At 54.5% G+C, this 17,484-nt stretch overlaps 1 protein-coding gene across 1 annotated transcript; it reads right to left on the bottom strand.

Annotated features, from left to right (window-relative positions):
* Nucleotides 1–143: 143 nt before the first annotated feature.
* On the bottom strand, nucleotides 144–17,267 carry LOC126652485 (alpha-actinin-4-like; the record flags this gene model as incomplete). Its single annotated transcript, XM_050339242.1, has 4 exons — nucleotides 17,065–17,267; nucleotides 4,862–4,976; nucleotides 3,144–3,263; nucleotides 144–302 (listed from the first exon to the last, which is right to left on the bottom strand). Coding segments are annotated over exons 1-4 (538 nt in total), but the record flags the coding sequence as incomplete, so codon positions are not given.
* Nucleotides 17,268–17,484: the final 217 nt, after the last annotated feature.

Genomic DNA, 17,484 nt, shown 5'->3' with positions numbered 1-17,484 from the left:
GGGATCCCAGTGGTGGATCCCAGGGTGGATCCCAGGGTTGGATCCCAGGGTCAGATGCCAGAGTGTATCCAAGGGTGGATCCCAGGGGTGGATCCTGGGGGTGGATCCCAAGAAAAAGATCCCAGGGGTGGATCCCAAGGTACAGATCCCAAGGCACAGATCCCAGGGGTAGATCCCAGGGTGGATCCCGGGGATGGGTGGCTGGGGTGCCTCACCCTCAACGGAGATGTCCTGGATGGCGAAGCGCAGGATGATCGTCCAGATCATGCCCAGGGTCATCTTGGCGTTCCCGTCCACGATCTCTGCAAGGGAACACCGGGAATGACCCGGAATTCCGGGGGGAGGGGGGGAAAAAGGGGATTCCCGGGGCACAGACGGACCAAGGGGGGGCTGGAATGGGGAATCCAAGGATTGGGAGGGTCTGGGATTGGGGAATCCTGGAACTGGGGGAATCCTGGGATTGGGGGCTTGGAATTGGGGGCTTGGAACTGGGGGAATCCAAGGATTGGGGGACCCTGAATTGAGGGAATCCTGGGATTGGGGAATCCTGGAATTGGGGAATCCTGGAATTGGGGGGTCCTGGAACTGGGGGGGCCTGGAATGGGGGAATCCAAGGATTGGGGGATCCTGGAATTGGGGGATCCTGGAATTGGGGGGATCCAAGGATTGTGGAAACCTGGAATTGGGGAATCCAAGGGATTGAAAAATCCTAGAATTGGGGGGGCCTGGGATTGGGGAATCCTGGAATTGGGGAATCCTGGAACTGGGGCAATCCAAGGATTGTGGAAACCTGGAATTGGGGGGGCCTGGAATTGGTGGAATCCAAGGATTGTGGAAACCTGGAATTGGGGAATCCAAGGGATTGAAAAATCCTGGAATTGGGGAATCCTGGAACTGGGGCAATCCAAGGATTGTGGAAACCTGGAATTGGGGAATCCAAGGGATTGAAAAATCCTGGAATTGGGGAATACTGGAACTGGGGGGGGTCCTGGAATTGGGGGAATCCAAGGGATTGGGGAATCCTGGAATTGGGGGCTGGAATTGGGGAATCCTGGAATTGGGGGCACCCTGGAATGGGGGAATCAAAGGATTGGGAATCCCAAAATTATGGGATCCTGGAATTCCAGGATCCTGGAGCTCTGGGATCCTGGAATTCTGGGACCCTGGAATTCCGGGATCCTGGAGCTCTGGGATCCTCCTGCAGTGCTGGAACTGTGGGATCCCGACCCCAGGGAATCCTGGACCCACAGGATCCAGGGAACCGTGGGAATCCCGGGATCCTGGAATTCCTGAGCTTGGAAAACACCTCAAGGAGCAGCCCAGGAGGGGAAAGGGAGGAATCCCAGGAATTCCAGGAATTCCAGGCTCCCCCAGCCCGGCCCAGCCCAGCCCAGGATTTCTGGGAATGGCTGGGGCGGGGCAGGCCGGGACACGCTCGGGAATGGGGAGTTTTCCCTCGGGACTCGAGGAGTTCTCCTCAGGAATGGGAGTTTTCCCTGGGAATGGGGAGTTTTCCCAGGATTGGGGAGTTTTCCTCAGGATTGGGGAGTTTTCCCTGGGGAATGGGGAGTTTTCCCTCGGGATTGGGGAGTTTTCCCTCAGGATTGGGGAGTTTTCCCTCGGGAATGGGGAGTTTTCCCTCGGGATTGGGGAGTTTTCCCTCGGGATTGGGGAGTTTTCCCTCAGGATTGGGGAGTTTTCCCTCGGGATTGGGGAGTTTTCCCTCGGGATTGGGGAGTTCTCCCTGGGGAATGGGGAGTTTTCCCTCAGGATTGGGGAGTTTTCCCTCGGGAATGGGGAGTTTTCCCTCGGGATTGGGGAGTTTTCCCTCGGGATTGAGGAGTTTTCCCGAGCTTTTCCAGCCCCTCCCAACAAAACCGGCCTGGCTGGAGCGGAGCCCCCGGGGGGATCCCCAGGGAAGGGGCCCCAATCCCGGGAATCTCCCCCCTCCCAGCTGGGAATGGGCTTTGGATCCCGCTCTTCCCCCTCCTCCAGGAGCTTCTTCCCTATTCCATTTTTTTCCCCCCTTATCCAGCTTTTTTTCTCCTTTTCCATATTTTTCCCCCTTCTCCAGCTGTTTTTTCTCTTCTCCAGGTGTTTTTTCCCTTCCTCCATCTTTTTTCCCTTTCTCCAGGTGTTTTTTCCCTCATCCCACATTTCTCTCCCCTTCTCCAGGTGTTTTTTTCCTTATCCTGCCTTTCTTCCCTTTCTCCAGGTTTTTTTTCCCCTTCTCCAGGTATTTCTCTCTCTCATCCCATCTTTCTTTCCTCTCCTCCAGAAGCTTCTTGCCTATTCCATTTTTTCCCCCTTCTCCAGGTGTTTTCTTTCCTCTTCCATGTTTTTTTTCCCCTTCTCCAGGTGTTTTTTTTCCTCTTCCATGTTTTTTTCCCCTTCTCCAGGTGTTTTTTCCCCACCCCAGCTCCCTCCACATTCCCCAACCCCCCCTACTCTTTTATCCCAATCCCCTCAATCCGCAGGGAATGGCCCCGATCCCGGGGATGGCTCCAAGCTGGGAATTCCGCCCGGCATTCCCGGGATATCCCCAGCAGGTCCCGGGAATCGCCCTCAGGACACCCCAAACCCAGAGTTTTGACCCCAAACCGGCCAGTTCTGGGATCCAGAGGAATTCCAGGGAATCCTGGGTGAATCCCAGGGGGATCCAGAGTGAATCCCAGGGGATCCTGGGTGAATCCCAGGGAATCCCAGGTGAATTCCAGGGAATCCTGGCTGAATCCCAGGGGGATCCCAGGGAATCCCAGGGAATCCTGGCTGAATCCTGGGTGAATTCCAGGGGGATCCTGGGTGAATCCTGGGTGAATCCCAGGGAATCCCAGGTGAATTCCAGGGGGATCCTGGGGAATCCCAGGGAATCCCAGGTGGAATTCCAGGTGAATTCCAGGGGATCCTGGGTGAATTCTGGGTGAATCCCAGGGGGATCCTGGGTGAATTCCAGGGGATCCTGGGTGAATCCTGGGTGAATCCCAGGGAATCCCAGGTGAATCCCAGGGAATCCCAGGTGAATCCCAGGGAATCCTGGGTGAATCCCAGGGATCCTGGGTGAATCCTAGGGGGATCCTGGGTGAATTCCAGGTGAATCCCGAGGGAATCCCGAGGGAATCCCGAGGGGGAAGGGCAGGGCTCACCCTCGGCGCCGATGGAGACGAGTTTGACGCCCTTGCTGGCGATGAAATCCAGGGCTTTGTTGACGTTGTTGATTTTGTGAACCCTCATCTTGCCCCGCTCCGGCTTCGGCAGCCGCTCCCCTGGGGGGGGGAGGGGAAGAGTTAGAGGTTTGGGGTCAAATTAAAGGGTTTGGGGCAAAAATTAAAGATTTGGGGCAGAGTTAAAGATTTGGGGCAGAGTTAAAGGGTTTGGGGCAAAAATTAAAGATTTGGGGCAGAGTTAAAGGGATTGGGGTCAAAGTTAAAGGGTTGGGGTCAAACTAAAGGATTTGGGGCAAAAATTAAAGATTTTGGGCAAAGTTAAAGGGTTTGGGGCAGAGTTAAAGATTTGGGGCAAAGTTAAAGGGATTGGGGCAGAGTTAAAGGTTTGGGGTAAATCTGAAGGGTTTGGGGCAAATTTGAAGGGTTTGGGGCAAAGTTAAAGATTTTGGGCAAAGTTAAAGAATTGGAGTAAAATTAAAGGGTTTGGGGCAAATCTGAAGGATTTGGGGTAAAGTTAAAGGGTTGGGGCAAATCTGAAGAGTTTGGGGCAAAGTTAAAGAGTTTGTGGGCAAAGTTAAAAGGATTGGGGCAGAGTTAAAGATTTTGGGGCAAATCTGAAGGTTTTGGGGCAAAGTTAAAGGTTTGGGGCAAATCTGAAGGGTTTGGGGTAAATCTGAAGGGTTTGGGGCAAAAATTAAAGATTTTGGGCAAAGTTAAAGGGATTGGGGTAAATCTGAAGGGTTTGGGGCAAAGTTAAAGGTTTGGGGTCAAATTAAAGGGTTTGGGGCAAATCTGAAGGGTTTGGGGCAGAGTTAAAGATTTTGAGCAAAGTTAAAGGGTTTGGGGCAGAGTTAAAAGTTTGGGGTCACGGTTAAAGAGTTTGAGTAAAGATTAAAGGTTTTGGGTCAAAATTCAAAGTTTTGGGTCAAGCCTAAAGATTTTTGGGTGGGTTTGGAGAGCTTTGGGTGGGTTTGGAGGTTTTTGTGTTGGTTTCAAGGTTTTTGGGTTGGTTTGAAGGTTTTGTGCTGCTTTGAAGGTTTTTGTGTGGGTTTCAAGGTTGTTGTGTTGGTTTGGAGGTTTTTGGGGTGGGTTTGAAGGTTTTTGGGCGGGTCTGGAGGGGTTTTGGGGATGTTTGAAGGGTTTGGGGTTTGTTTGCAGGGATTTTTGGGTGGGTTTGGAGGTTTTTGGGCAGGTCTGGAGGGGTTTTGGGGATGTTTGGAGGGGTTTGGGTTTATTTGGAGGGTTTTTTGGGTGGGTTTGAAGGGTTTTTGGGTGGGTTTGCAGGGTTTTTGGGCGGGTCTGGAGGGGTTTTTGGGTGGGTTTGGAAGGTTTTGGGGGATGTTTGGGTTTATTTGGAGGTTTTTGGGTGGGTTTGAAGGGTTTTTGGGTGGGTCTGGAGGGTTTTTGGGGTGGGTTTGAAGGTTTTTGGGTTGGTTTGGAGGTTTTTTGGGTGGGTCTGGAGGGTTTTTGGGGATGTTTGGAGGGTTTTGGGTTTATTTGGAGGGTTTTTGGGGTGGGTTTGAAGGTTTTTGGGTGGATCTGGAGGGATTTTTGGGTTGGTTTGAAGGTTTTTGGGTGGGTTTGGAGGTTTTTGGGTTGGTTGAAAGGTTTTAGGTGGGTTTGGAGGTTTTTGGGTACTTGGAGGTTTTGGGTGGGTTATAGGGTTTTGGCGGGTCTGGAGGGGTTTTGGGGCCCACCTGAGATGACCTCGAGCAGCAGCATCAGCTTGAGGCCGTCCCGGAAATCCTCGTCGATGTTCTCGATCTGCGTCCCGGCTTTCCGAAGGTGGGAATTGCACCAGGCCGTGAACGTCTGAGGGACAGGAAAACTGGGATTGGGAATTCCCTTCATCCCACTGGGAATGATCCCTTCATCCCACTGGGAATTGCACCAGGCCGTGAACGTCTGAGGGACAGGGAGACCGGGATTGGGGGAGCTCTTCCCACTGGGAATGATCCCTTCATCCCACTGGGAATGACCCCTTCATCCCACTGGGAATTGCACCAGGCCGTGAACGTCTGAGGGACAGGAAAACCGGGATTGGGAATTCCCTTCATCCCACTGGGAATGATCCCTTCATCCCACTGGGAATGGCCCCTTCATCCCACTGGGAATTGCACCAGGCCGTGAACGTCTGAGGGACAGGGAAACTGGGATTGGGAATTCCCTTCATCCCACTGGGAATGACCCCACTGATCCCACTGGGAATGACCCCACTGATCCCACTGGGAATTGCACCAGGCTGTGAACGTCTGAGGGACAGGGAAACCGGGATTGGGGGCTCATCCCAATGGGAATGATCCCACTGATCCCACTGGGAATGACCCCACTGATCCCACTGGGAATGATCCCTTAATCCCACTGGGAATGATCCCTTAATCCCACTGGGAATGACCCCTTGATCCCACTGGGAATTGCACCAGGCCGTGAACGTCTGAGGGACAGGAAACTGGGATTGGGGGCTCATCCCAATGGGAATGATCCCTTAATCCCATTGGGAATGATCCCTTAATCCCACTGGGAATCATCCCACTGATCCCACTGGGAATTGCACCAGGCCGTGAACGTCTGAGGGACAGGGAGACCGGGATTGGGGGCTCTTCCCACTGGGAATGATCCCACTGATTCATTGGGAATGAGCCCTTCATCCCACTGGGAATTGCACCAGGCCGTGAACGTCTGAGGGACAGGAAAACTGGGATCAGGGGGGGCTCTTCCCATTGGGAATGATCCCTTCATCCCACTGGGAATGATCCCTTAATCCCACTGGGAATGACCCCACTGATCCCACTGGGAATTGCACCAGGCCGTGGGAATGACGCCTTGAGGGACTAGGAATGACCCTTGATCCCACTGGGAATGAGCCCTTAATCCCACTGGGAATGACCCCTTCATCCCACTGGGAATGACCCCTTCATCCCATTGGGAATTGCACCAGGCCGTGAACGTCTGAGGGACAGGGAGACCGGGATTGGGGGCTCATCCCAATGGGAATGAGCCCATTGATCCCACTGGGAATTGCACCAGGCCGTGAACGTCTGAGGGACAGGGAAACTGGGATTGGGAATTCCCTTCATCCCATTGGGAATGACCCCTTCATCCCACTGGGAATGGCCCCTTAATCCCACTGGGAATGAGCCCATTGATCCCACTGGGAATGATCCCTTCATCCCACTGGGAATTGCACCAGGCCGTGAACGTCTGAGGGACAGGAAAACTGGGATTGGGGGCTCTTCCCAATGGGAATGATCCCTTAATCCCACTGGGAATGGCCCCTTCATCCCACTGGGAATTGCACCAGGCCGTGAACGTCTGAGGGACAGGGAGACTGGGATTGGGAATTCCCTTCATCCCACTGGGAATGATCCCTTCATCCCACTGGGAATGATCCCACTGATCCCAACGGGAATGATCCCTTCATCCCACTGGGAATGGCCCCACTGATCCTACTGGGAATGGCCCCTTAATCCCACTGGGAATTGCACCAGGCCGTGAACGTCTGAGGGACAGGAAAACTGGGATCAGGGGGCTCTTCCCATTGGGAATGAGCCCTTAATCCCACTGGGAATGACCCCTTCATCCCATTGGGAATGGTCCCTTCATCCCACTGGGAATGACCCCTTCATCCCACTGGGAATTGCACCAGGCCGTGAACGTCTGAGGGACAGGGAAACCTGGGATTGGGGGCTCATCCCAATGGGAATGATCCCTTCATCCCATTGGGAATGACCCCGCTGATCCCATTGGGATTGAGCCCATTGATCCCACTGGGAATGACCCCTTAATCCCACTGGGAATTGCACCAGGCCGTGAACGTCTGAGGGACAGGACATGGGATTGGGAATTCCCTTCATCCCACTGGGAATGGTCCCTTAATCCCATTGGGAATGAGCCCATTGATCCCATTGGGAATGATCCCTTCATCCCACTGGGAATTGCACCAGGCCGTGAACGTCTGAGGGACAGGAAACCGGGATCAGGGGGGCTCTTCCCATTGGGAATGATCCCTTCATCCCACTGGGAATGATCCCTGGATCCCACTGGGAATGGCCCCTTGATCCCATTGGGAATGACCCCTTAATCCCATTGGGAATGAGCCCCTGGGATCCTGTGGGAAAGCCCCTTTTCCAACCCCCCCAGCTTTTCCCAGCACTTCCAGGGCCCTTTCCAAGTCCTTTCCAAGCCCTTTCCAGACCCTTTCCAGGCCCTTTCCTGGACCTTTCCAGACCCTTTCCATTCCCTTTCCAAGCCCTTTCCAAGCCCTTTCCTGACCCTTTCCTAACCCTTTCCAGACCCTTTCCAATCCCTTTCCAAGCCCTTTCCAGACCCTTTCCATTCCCTTTCCAATCCCTTTCCATTCCCTTTCCAATCCCTTTCCAAGCCCTTTCCAGGCCCTTTCCAATCCCTTTCCAGACCCTTTCCAAGCCCTTTCCAATCCCTTTCCAGGCCCTTTCCAGGCCCTTTCCAGACCCTTTCCAAGCCCTTTCCAATCCCTTTCCAGGCCCTTTCCAGGCCCTTTCCAGACCCTTTCCATTCCCTTTCCAATCCCTTTCCATTCCCTTTCCAAGCCCCTTCCAGACCCTTTCCAGGTCCTTCCCAGGCCCTTTCCAGACCCTTTCCAAGCCCTTTCCAAGCCCTTTCCAGGCCCTTCCCAGGCCCTTTCCAAGCCCTTTCCAGACCCTTTCCAAGCCCTTTCCAAGCCCTTTCCAGGTCCTTTCCAGGTCCTTTCCAGACCCTTTCCCAGACCCTTTCCAAGCTCTTTCCAGACCCTTTCCAAGCCCTTTCCATTCCTTTTCCATTCTCTTTCCAATCCCTTTCCAAGCCCTTTCCAAGCCCTTTTCAAACTCTTTCCAAGCCCTTTCCTGTCCCTTTCCAGACCCTTTCCAAGCCCTTTCCAAGCCCTTTCCAGGCCCTTTCCAAGCCCTTTCCAAGCCCTTTCCAAGCCCTTTCCTGGCCTTTTCCAGACTCTTTCCTGTCCTTTCCCGTCCCTTTCCCGGGTGGGTCCCGCAGGTGACTCCGAGGGCGTTTCCCGGGACTTTGAGCGGCTCCCACATTCCAGGGCTGGGAGGGGCCGGGCGGAGCCTCCGGAGCGGCCCCGGAACGCCCGGAATGAGCCCAGGGGGGCAAAACAGCCCGGAAAAGTCCCCAAAATCCCAGGAAAATTCCCCAAATCCACTTCCAGAGGGAGCTTTTCCCGCTTTAGGAGCTCTGGAAGGGCCCAGGGGGGGCAAAACAGCCCAGAAAACTCCCCAAATTCCCCAAATCCACTTCCAGAGGGAGCTTTTCCCGCTTTAGGAGCTCTGGAAGAGCCCAGGGGGGTCAAAACAGCCCGGAAAAGTCCCCAAAATCCCAGGAAAATTCCCCAAATCCACTTCCAGCAGGAGTTTTTCCCGCTTTAGGAGCTCTGGAAGAGCCCAGGGGGGTCAAACAGCCTGGAAACATCCCCAAATCCCAGGAAAATTCCCCAAATCCACTTCCAGAGGGAGCTTTTCCCGCTTTAGGAGCTCTGGAAGGGCCCAGGGGGGTCAAAACATCCCAGAAAAGTCCCCAGAACCCCAGGAAAATTCCCCAAATCCACTTCCAGAGGAAGCTTTTCCCACTTTAGGAACTCTGGAAGGGCCCAGGGGGTCAAAACATCCTGGAAAAGTCCCCAAATCCCCAAAAAATCCACTTCCAGAGGGAGGTTTTCCCGCTTTAGGAGCCCTGGAAGAGCCCAGGGGGGTCAAAACATCCCGGAAAACTCCCAAAATCCTAAAAAAATCCACTTCCAGCGGGAGCTTTTCCCGCTTTTGGAGCTCTGGAAGGGCCCAGGGGGGTCAAACAGCCTGGAAAAGTCCCCAAAATCCCAGGAAAATTCCCCAAATCCACTTCCAGAGGGAGCTTTTCCCACTTCTGGAGCTCTGGAAGGGCCCAGGGGGGTCAAAACATCCTGGAAAAGTCCCCAAAATCCCAGGAAAATTCCCCAAATCCACTTCCAGAGGGAGCTTTTCCCACTTTAGGAGCTCTGGAAGAGCCATGGGGGGTCAAAACAGCCCGGAAAAGTCCCCAAAATCCCAGGAAAATTCCCCAAATCCACTTCCAGAGGGAGCTTTTCCCACTTTAGGAGCTCTGGAAGAGCCCAGGGGGGGCAAAACATCCTGGAAAAGTCCCCAAATCCCCCCAAAATCCACTTCCAGAGGGAGATTTTCCCGCTTTAGGAGCTTTGGAAGAGCCCAGGGGGTGCAAAACATCCTGGAAAAGTCCCCAAATCCCCCCAAAATCCACTTCCAGAGGGAACTTTTCCCACTTTAGGAGCTCTGGAAGGGATAAGGGGGGTCAAAACATCCCAGAAAAGTCCCCAAAATCCCAGGAAAATTCCCCAAATCCACTTCCAGAGGGAGCTTTTCCCACTTTAGGAGCTCTGGAAGGGCCCAGGGGGGTCAAAACATCCCAAAAAGTCCCCAGAATCCCAGGAAAATTCCCCAAATCCACTTCCAGAAGGAGCTTTTCCCACTTCTGAAGCTCTGGAAAAGCCCAGGGGGGTCAAAACAGCCCGGAAAAGTCCCCAAAATCCCAGGAAAATTCCCCAAATCCACTTCCAGAGGGAGCTTTTCCCACTTTAGGAGCTCTGGAAGAGCCCGGGGGGGTCAAAACATCCCAAAAAGTCCCCAGAATCCCAGGAAAATTCCCCAAATCCACTTCCAGCGGGAGCTTTTCCCACTTTAGGAGCTCTGGAAGAGCCCAGGGGGGTCAAAACACCCCGGAAAAGTCCCCAAAATCCCAGGAAAATTCCCCAAATCCACTTCCAGAGAGAGCTTTTCCTCTTTAGGAGCTCTGGAAGAGCCCAGGGGGGTCAAAACATCCTGGAAAACTCCCCAAAATCCCAGGAAAATCCCAAAAACCCCACCCCAAAAGGGTCATTTTTTTTTTTAAAGGGGTTTAAAGAGGGGTTTGGGAAGAGGAACCTCTGGAATTTGGGATAAATCCCGCCTGGATCGACCCCCCCTCCCTGCCCAGAGCAAACCCAGCTCCCGAAAAAGGGCCTAAAAAGGAGATTCCGGCCGGGCCTCTGGAATTTCCTCCCCACAAAAAGCCTTTTCCAGGCATTGTGGCCCTGCCAGGGCCAGGGGGGAAAGCTGGGAATTCATCCCAGCCCCCCCAAAAAATCCGGGAATTCCCAAGAGCCCCTTCCCACCTGCTTTTATCCCCCGTTTTCCAAGGAAAAGCTGGAGCAGGGAGGAAAAGGCACCTCATTCCCAACCCCCCCCCCAATTCCAGAGTTTGGGAATTCTGGGGTTGGAAGATCCAGTGAGGCCCCAAAAGTTGGGAATTCTGGGGTTGGAAGATCCAGTGAGGCCCCAAAAGTTGGGAATTCTGGGGGTGGAAAATGAACCTTTCCTGACTTTTGGCCCCATTTTCCTCCACTTTTCCAGGATCCCGGGAATTCCAGGGGGAAAGAGAAAAAGGATCCCAGGAATTCCAGAAAGAAGGAGAAAAAGAATCCCTGGAATTCCAAGGGGAAGAAGAAAGAGGATCCCAAGAATTCCAGGGAAGGACAAAAAGGATCCCTGGAATTCCAAGGGGAAGGCGAAAGAAGATCCCAGGAATTCCAGAAGGGAAGGAGAAAGAGGATCCAGGAATTCCAGGGGGAAGGACAAAAAGGACCCCTGGAATTCCAGAGGGAAGGAAAAAGAGAATCCCTGGAATTCCAAGGGGAAGGAGAAAAAGGATCCCTGGAATTCCAGGGGGGAAGGAGAAAGAGGATCCCAGGAATTCCAGAAGGGAAGGAGAAAGAAGATCCCAAGAATTTCAAGGGGAAGGAGAAAAAGGACCCCTGGAATTCCAGAGGGAAGGAAAAAGAAGATCCCAGGAATTCCAGAGGGAAGGAGAAAGAAGATCCCAAGAATTCCAGAGGGAAGGAGAAAGAAGATCCCAGAAATTCCAGAGGGAATGGAGAAAGAAAATCTCAGGAATTCCAAGGGGAAGGAGAAAGAAGATCCCAAGAATTCCAAGGAGAAGGAGAAAGAGGATCCCAAGAATTCCAGAGGAGAAGGAGAAAAAGGATCCCAGGAATTCCAGAGGAGAAGAAGAAAGAATATCCCAGGAATTCCAAGGTGAAGGAGAAAAAGGACCCCTGGAATTCCCAAAGGGGTTCCCACATTCCCGAATTCCCGAAGGGGTTCCCACATTCCCAAAATTCCCGTTAAGAGCAGGCCAAAGGAAATTCCAGAGGGAATAAAAAGAGCCCATCCAGGCGTTCCCCGCGCTCCAATTAACGCCTCCTTTGCACAATGAACGCAATTAACGCAATTAACACAATTAGGAGGCGCCGCTGAGGCCGCTGGGGGGGAGGGAGGGGAAAATGAAGGAAAAATGGGGGAAAAATGAGGGAAAAATGAGGGAAAGTCAGGGAAAAATGAGGGAAAATGAGAGAAAATCAGGGAAAAATGAGAGGAAATGAGAGAAAATCAGAGAAAATGAGGGAAAATCAGGGGAAAATGAGGGAAAATGAGGGAAAATCAGGGAAAAATGAGGGAAAATGAGGGAAAAATGAGGGAAAGTCAGGGAAAAATGAGGGAAAATAAGGGAAAATGAGGGAAAATCAGGGGAAAATGAGGGAAAGATGAGGGGAAATGAGGGAAAAATGAGGGAAAAATGAGGGAAAATTAGGGGAAAATGAGGAAAAATGAGGGAAAATGAGGGAAAATCAGAGAAAAATGAGGAAAAATGAAGGAAAAATGAGGGAAAAGTGAGGGAAAAATGAGGGGAAATGAAGGAAAAATGAGGGAAAAATGAGGGGAAATCAGGGATAATGAGGGGAAAATGAGGGAAAATGAGGGGAAAATGAGGGAAGAATGAGGGGAAAATGAGGGAAAATGAGGGGAAAATGAGGGGAAAAATGAGGGAAAATGAGGGAAAATGAGGGAAAAAGGGAAAAGGGAGGAAATGAGGGAAAATCAGGAAAAATGAGGGAAAATGAGGGGAAAATGAGGGAAAATGAGGGAAAAATAAGGGGAAATCAGGGATAATGAAGGGGAAATGAGGGAAAATGAGGGAAAAATGAGGGAAAGTCAGGGGAAAATGAGGGGAAAATGAGGGAAAATGAAGGGAGGAAATCAAGGAAAATCAAGGGAAAATCAAGGAGGAAAAATGAGGAAAATTCCAGGACAAGAGGAGGAAAAGTTGGGAAGTGGGATAAGAGCAGGAAAAGTGTTGGGAAACCGAGGAAAAAGAGGGGAAATTGGGAAAACTGCCTGAAAACTGAAGAGGAAAATGCAGAAAGATGTTTTTTTAAAAAAAGAAAAGCAGGGAGAGGAGGAATTGGGGGGTCCCGGCCCTTCCCACCCCTCCCCATTCCCGGGATTTTCCCTGCCGGGCCTGGAATGTGGGAGCTGCCTCCTTGGGGCCGATTTTTGGGGCAGTTCCTGCGGATTTTGGGGCCTCCCCCAGGGGAGGGGGAGCCCGGGATGCTCCTCAGTCCTCGCCCTTCTGGAGATTTGGGAATTCCAGAGGGATTCCAGAGGGATTCCAGAGGGATTCCAGAGGGATCCTCCTCTGCTTCCCCTTTGGGGCAAATCTGGGGGGGTTTGGGAAAATCCAGGGGGGTTTGGGGAGGTTTGGGAAGGTTTGGGAAGGTTTGGGAAGGGAAGGTTTGGGAAGGGAAGGTTTGAGGAAGGAAGGAAGGTTTGGGAGGAGAAGGGAAGGAAGGTTTGGGAAGGAAGGTTTGGGAAGGAAGGTTTGGGAAGGTTTGGGAAGGTTTGGGAAGGTTTGGGAAGGGTAGGGAAGGGAAGGGAAGGGAAGGGAAGGGAAGGGAAGGGAAGGGGAGGGAAGGTTTGGGAAGGTTTGGGAAGGGAAGGGAAGGGAAGGGAAGGGAAGGGAAGGGAAGGGAAGGGAAGGTAAGGGGAAGGGAAGGTTTGGGAAGGGAAGGTTTGGGAAGGGAAGGTTTGGGGAGGAAGGAAGGTTTGGGAGGAAGGGAAGGTTTGGGAGGAAGGTTTGGGAAGGTTTGAGGAAGGAAGGAAGGAAGGGAAGGGTTGGGAAGGTTTGAGGAAGGAAGGAAGGAAGGGAAGGAAGGGAAGGGAAGGGGAAGGGGAAGGAGGAAGGGAAGGGAAGGAAGGAAGGGAAGGGAAGGGAGGAGAGTTTGGAGGAAGGGGGGTTCCCACAGGGCTGTGATTCCCACACGGGTCCGGCTGCATTGCTGGAATTCCAGAGGAATTCCAGAGGCCAATCCCCTGGGAACGGCCCCTTCCTTCCCTTCCCTTCCCAAACCTTCCCTTCCCGTGGGATTTCCGGGACACTCGGAATTCCGGCCCCAGGAATGGGGGGGAAAGGCCGGGAGGGAGGAGGAGGAGGAGGAGGAGGAGGAGGAGGAAGAGGAGCAGGAAGTTCCTCCTGCTGCTCCCGAGCCCAAAATATTCCCGGTTCAGCCCGGATTGTCCCTAAAAACGGCAGGAGAAGCCGCGGTAACCACGGCAACGGAGCCCAGCCCCCCCCAGAGAGCCCAAATCCAGGGAATTCCACCCAAAACTCGGGGAATTCCACCCCAAACTGAGGGAATTCGACCCAAAACTGAGAGAATTCGACCCAAAACTCAGGGAATTCCACCCCAAACTGAGGGAATTAAAGTCAAAACTCAGGGAATTCAACCCAAAACTGAGGGGATTAAAGCCAAAACTCAGAGAATTCAACCCCAAACTGAGGGAATTCCACCCCAAACTGAGGGGATTAAAGCCAAAACTCAGGGAATTCCACCCCAAACTGAGAGAATTCGACCCCAAACTGAGGGAATTCGACCCAAAACTCAGAGAATTCCACCCAAAACTCAGGGAATTCCACCCCAAACTGAGAGAATTCGACCCAAACTCAGGGAATTCCACCCAAAAATCGAGGGAAACAAACCCAGAATTCAGGGAATTGGAGCGAAACCGAAGGAATTGAACCCAAACTAAGGGAATCAGACACAAAACTGGATGAACTAAACCCGAAACAGAGGGAATTTCACCCGAAACTGAGGGAATTTCACCCCAAGCTCAAGGAAGCCGACGCAAAACTGAGGGAATTTCACCCAAAACAGAGAGAATTTCACCCAAAACAGAGAGAATTTCACCCAAAACAGAGAATTTCACCCGAAACTGAAGGAATTCAACCCAAAACAGAGAGAACTTCACCCAACACTGAGGGAATTTCCCCCAAAACAGAGCGAGCTGTACCCAAACAGAGAGAATTTCACCCAAAACAGAGAGAATTCCACCCAAAACTGAAGGAATTCAACCCCAAACTGAAGGGATTCCACCCAAAACTGAAAGAATTCCACCCAAAACTGAAGGAATTCCACCCCAAACTGAAGGGATTCCACCCAAAACTGAAAGAATTCCACCCAAAACTGAAGGGATTCAACCCAAAACTAAAGGGATTCAATCCAAAACTGAAGGAATTGAACCCAAAACTGAAGGAATTCCACTCAGAACAGAGAAAATTAAACCCAAAACTGAAGGGATTCCACCCAAAACTGAAGGGATTCAACCCCAAACTGAAGCAATTCCACCCAAAACTGAAGGAATTCCACCCAAAACTGAAGGAATCCCACCCAGAACTGAAGGGATTTCCCCCAAACCGCGGGAATTCTCCCCGAAATCCAGGGAATTCTGCCGGCCCGGAGGGAATTCCTCCTTCCCTCCCCCCCCCAGCGCGAGTCTCTCCCAGGATTAACCCGGAACCCTTCGGGAATTCCGGGCAAACCCCTCCCAGCTCCGCCGCTTCCCACGCTCCGGGGGGGTTTTTTGGGGACCCCTCCCCGATCCCGAGGGGGATTTGGGGATCCCCCCCCCCCATCCCGAGCCCTCCGGAACTTCCCCCGCCCGGAATTCCCAACAAAACCCGCGGGATCGGCCCCGAAATCTCCTCCTTTCTTCCCCCTCCCCCCAAAAAAGTGATACCCCCCCCACTCCATCCCACCCCTCATTAAAGGGGACCCCCAAAACGTCCTGAACTCCCCTCAGGAGAGACCCCAAAACGTCCTGAACCCCTAAAACGTCCTGAACCCCCAGACCCCCAAGGACCCTAAAACATCCTGACCCCAAATCGTCCTGAACCCCAAAACGTCCTGAACCCCCCAGACCCCTCAGAGTTGTCCCCCCAAAACGTCCTGACCCCTCAGACCCCCAAAAACGTCCTGAACCCCCTCAGGGACCCCCAAAACATCCTGACCCCCAAAACGTCCTGAACCCACCTCAAGGAGTCCCCCAAAACGTCCTGACCGCCCTCAAAACGTCCTGAACCCCCAAAACAGTCCTGAACCCCCTCAGGGACCCCCAAAACATCCTGAACCCCCTCAAAACATCCTGAACCCCAAAAGTCTGAACCCCCTCAGGGACCCCCAAAACATCCTGAACCCCCAGCGGACCCCTCAGACCCTCCGGGTCACAGACCCCTCAGACCCCCCTGAGTCCCCTCAGGCTGACCCCTCACAGGGACCCTCAGGACCCCAGATCCCCTCAGGGACCCCTCAGAGACCTCACCCGATCCCCTCAGGGACCCCGGATCACCCCGATCCTCCTCAGACCCCAGTCCCAGTGATCCCCTCAGACCCCTCGATCCCTCCAGACCCCAGCTCGCAGTCCCCTCAGACTCCCCGATCCCCTCAGACCCCTCTGATCCCCCTGTATCCCCTCAGGAGCCTCCTCGGGACCACCTCGGTCCCCTCAGGACCCCCGATCCTCAGACCCTCAGTACCCCCTCAGACCCCTCTGCAGTCCCTCAGGGACCTCCTGCGGACCCCCGATCCCCTCAGACCCCTCAGATCCCCTCAGAGACCCCTCTGGGACCCCTCAGATCCCCTCAGGGATCCCCTGATCCCCTCAGACTCCCAGTGTCCCCTCAGACCCCCTGATCCCCTCAGGGATCCCCTGATCCCCTCAGACCCCTCAAGACCCCCGATCCCCTCAGTGTACCTCCCAGGCCCGAGTCCCCCAGGGATCCCCTAGACCCCTCAGACCCCTCAGAACCCCCGATCCTCACAGGACCCTTCTAGGCCCCCTGATCCCCTCAGACCCCCGATCCCCTCAGTGCCCCTCAGAACCCCCGATCCCCTCAGACCCCCAGATCCCGATCCTCACAGACCCCTCAGACCCCCGATCCCCTCAGGGATCCCCCTGATCCTCAGACCCTCCAGTGCTCCTCAGACCCCCGATCCTCCCAGACCCCTCAGACCCCTAGTCCCCCAGATCCCCCCAGATCCCCTCAGACCCCCGATCCCTCAGACCTCCCGATCCCCTCACAGACCCTCAGACCCCCGATCCCCTCAGACTCCCACTGACCCCTCAGACTCCCCCGATCCCCTCAGACCCCCAGATCCCCACAGACCCCTCAGACCCCCCACCTTCCTCTGCTGTTTCTCCCAGGCAGGGTCGAGGCAGGAGGTCCCGGTCCCGATCCCCTCAGACCCCTCAGACCCCTCCGATCCTCAGACCCCTGACCCCCAGATCCCTCAGACCCTGATCCTCAGAACCCCCGATCCCCTCAGAACTCCCCCGATCCTCAGACCCCCTGATCCCCTCAGACCCCCCAGTCCCCTCACAGACCCCCACCTTCCTCTGCTGTTTCTCCCAGGCGGGGTCGAGGCAGGAGGTCCCAGTCCCGATCCCCTCAGACCCCTCAGAGCCCCTCGATCCCCTCAGACCCCCGATCCCCTCACAGACCCCCACCTTCCTCTGCTGTTTCTCCCAGGCGGGAGTCGAGCAGGAGGTCCCGGTCCCGATCCCCTCAGACCCCCCTGACCCCCTCGATCCCCTCAGACCCCTCAGTCTCCCCTCAGACCCCCCCACCTTCCTCTGCTGTTTCTCCCAGGCGGGGTCGAGCAGGAGGTCCCGGTCCCGATCCCCTCAGACCCCCCCGATCCCCTCACAGACCCCTCAGACCCCCCCACCTTCCTCTGCTGTTTCTCCCAGGCGGGGTCGAGCAGGAGGTCCCGGTCCCAGTCGTCCTCCTGGGCCATGTAGTCGCCGTTGGGGCCGGGCCCGTTGCCGCCGTAGGCGTGCTGGGGCTGCGCGGCGCTGTGATAATCCACCATGATCGCGGCCCTGGGCCCCCCTCCTGTCGCGACAGGCGCCGGAATCGCGACCGGGCCCCCACCCCACCCCCGTGCCCCGCCCACTGCGCACGCGCCGCGCCCGCCCTGGCCGCGCCCGCGGAGGGCGGGGAGAACAACGCGCAGGCGCGGGGGGAGAGGCCACGCCCACGCGCGCCTTCGGAACACGGCCCGGAAAGACCCCGCCCACCGCCCGCGGGGAGGCCACGCCCACGGAGCCCCGCAAGCCACGCCCATCGCCCCACGGAGGCGCGTCAC

This window comes from Myiozetetes cayanensis, unplaced genomic scaffold, assembly GCF_022539395.1.
Source record: "Myiozetetes cayanensis isolate MyiCay16 unplaced genomic scaffold, myiCay2020 scf890, whole genome shotgun sequence".
NCBI classification, from domain to species: Eukaryota; Metazoa; Chordata; class Aves; order Passeriformes; family Tyrannidae; genus Myiozetetes; species Myiozetetes cayanensis.
This window is presented reverse-complemented; position numbering and strand designations above follow the sequence as displayed.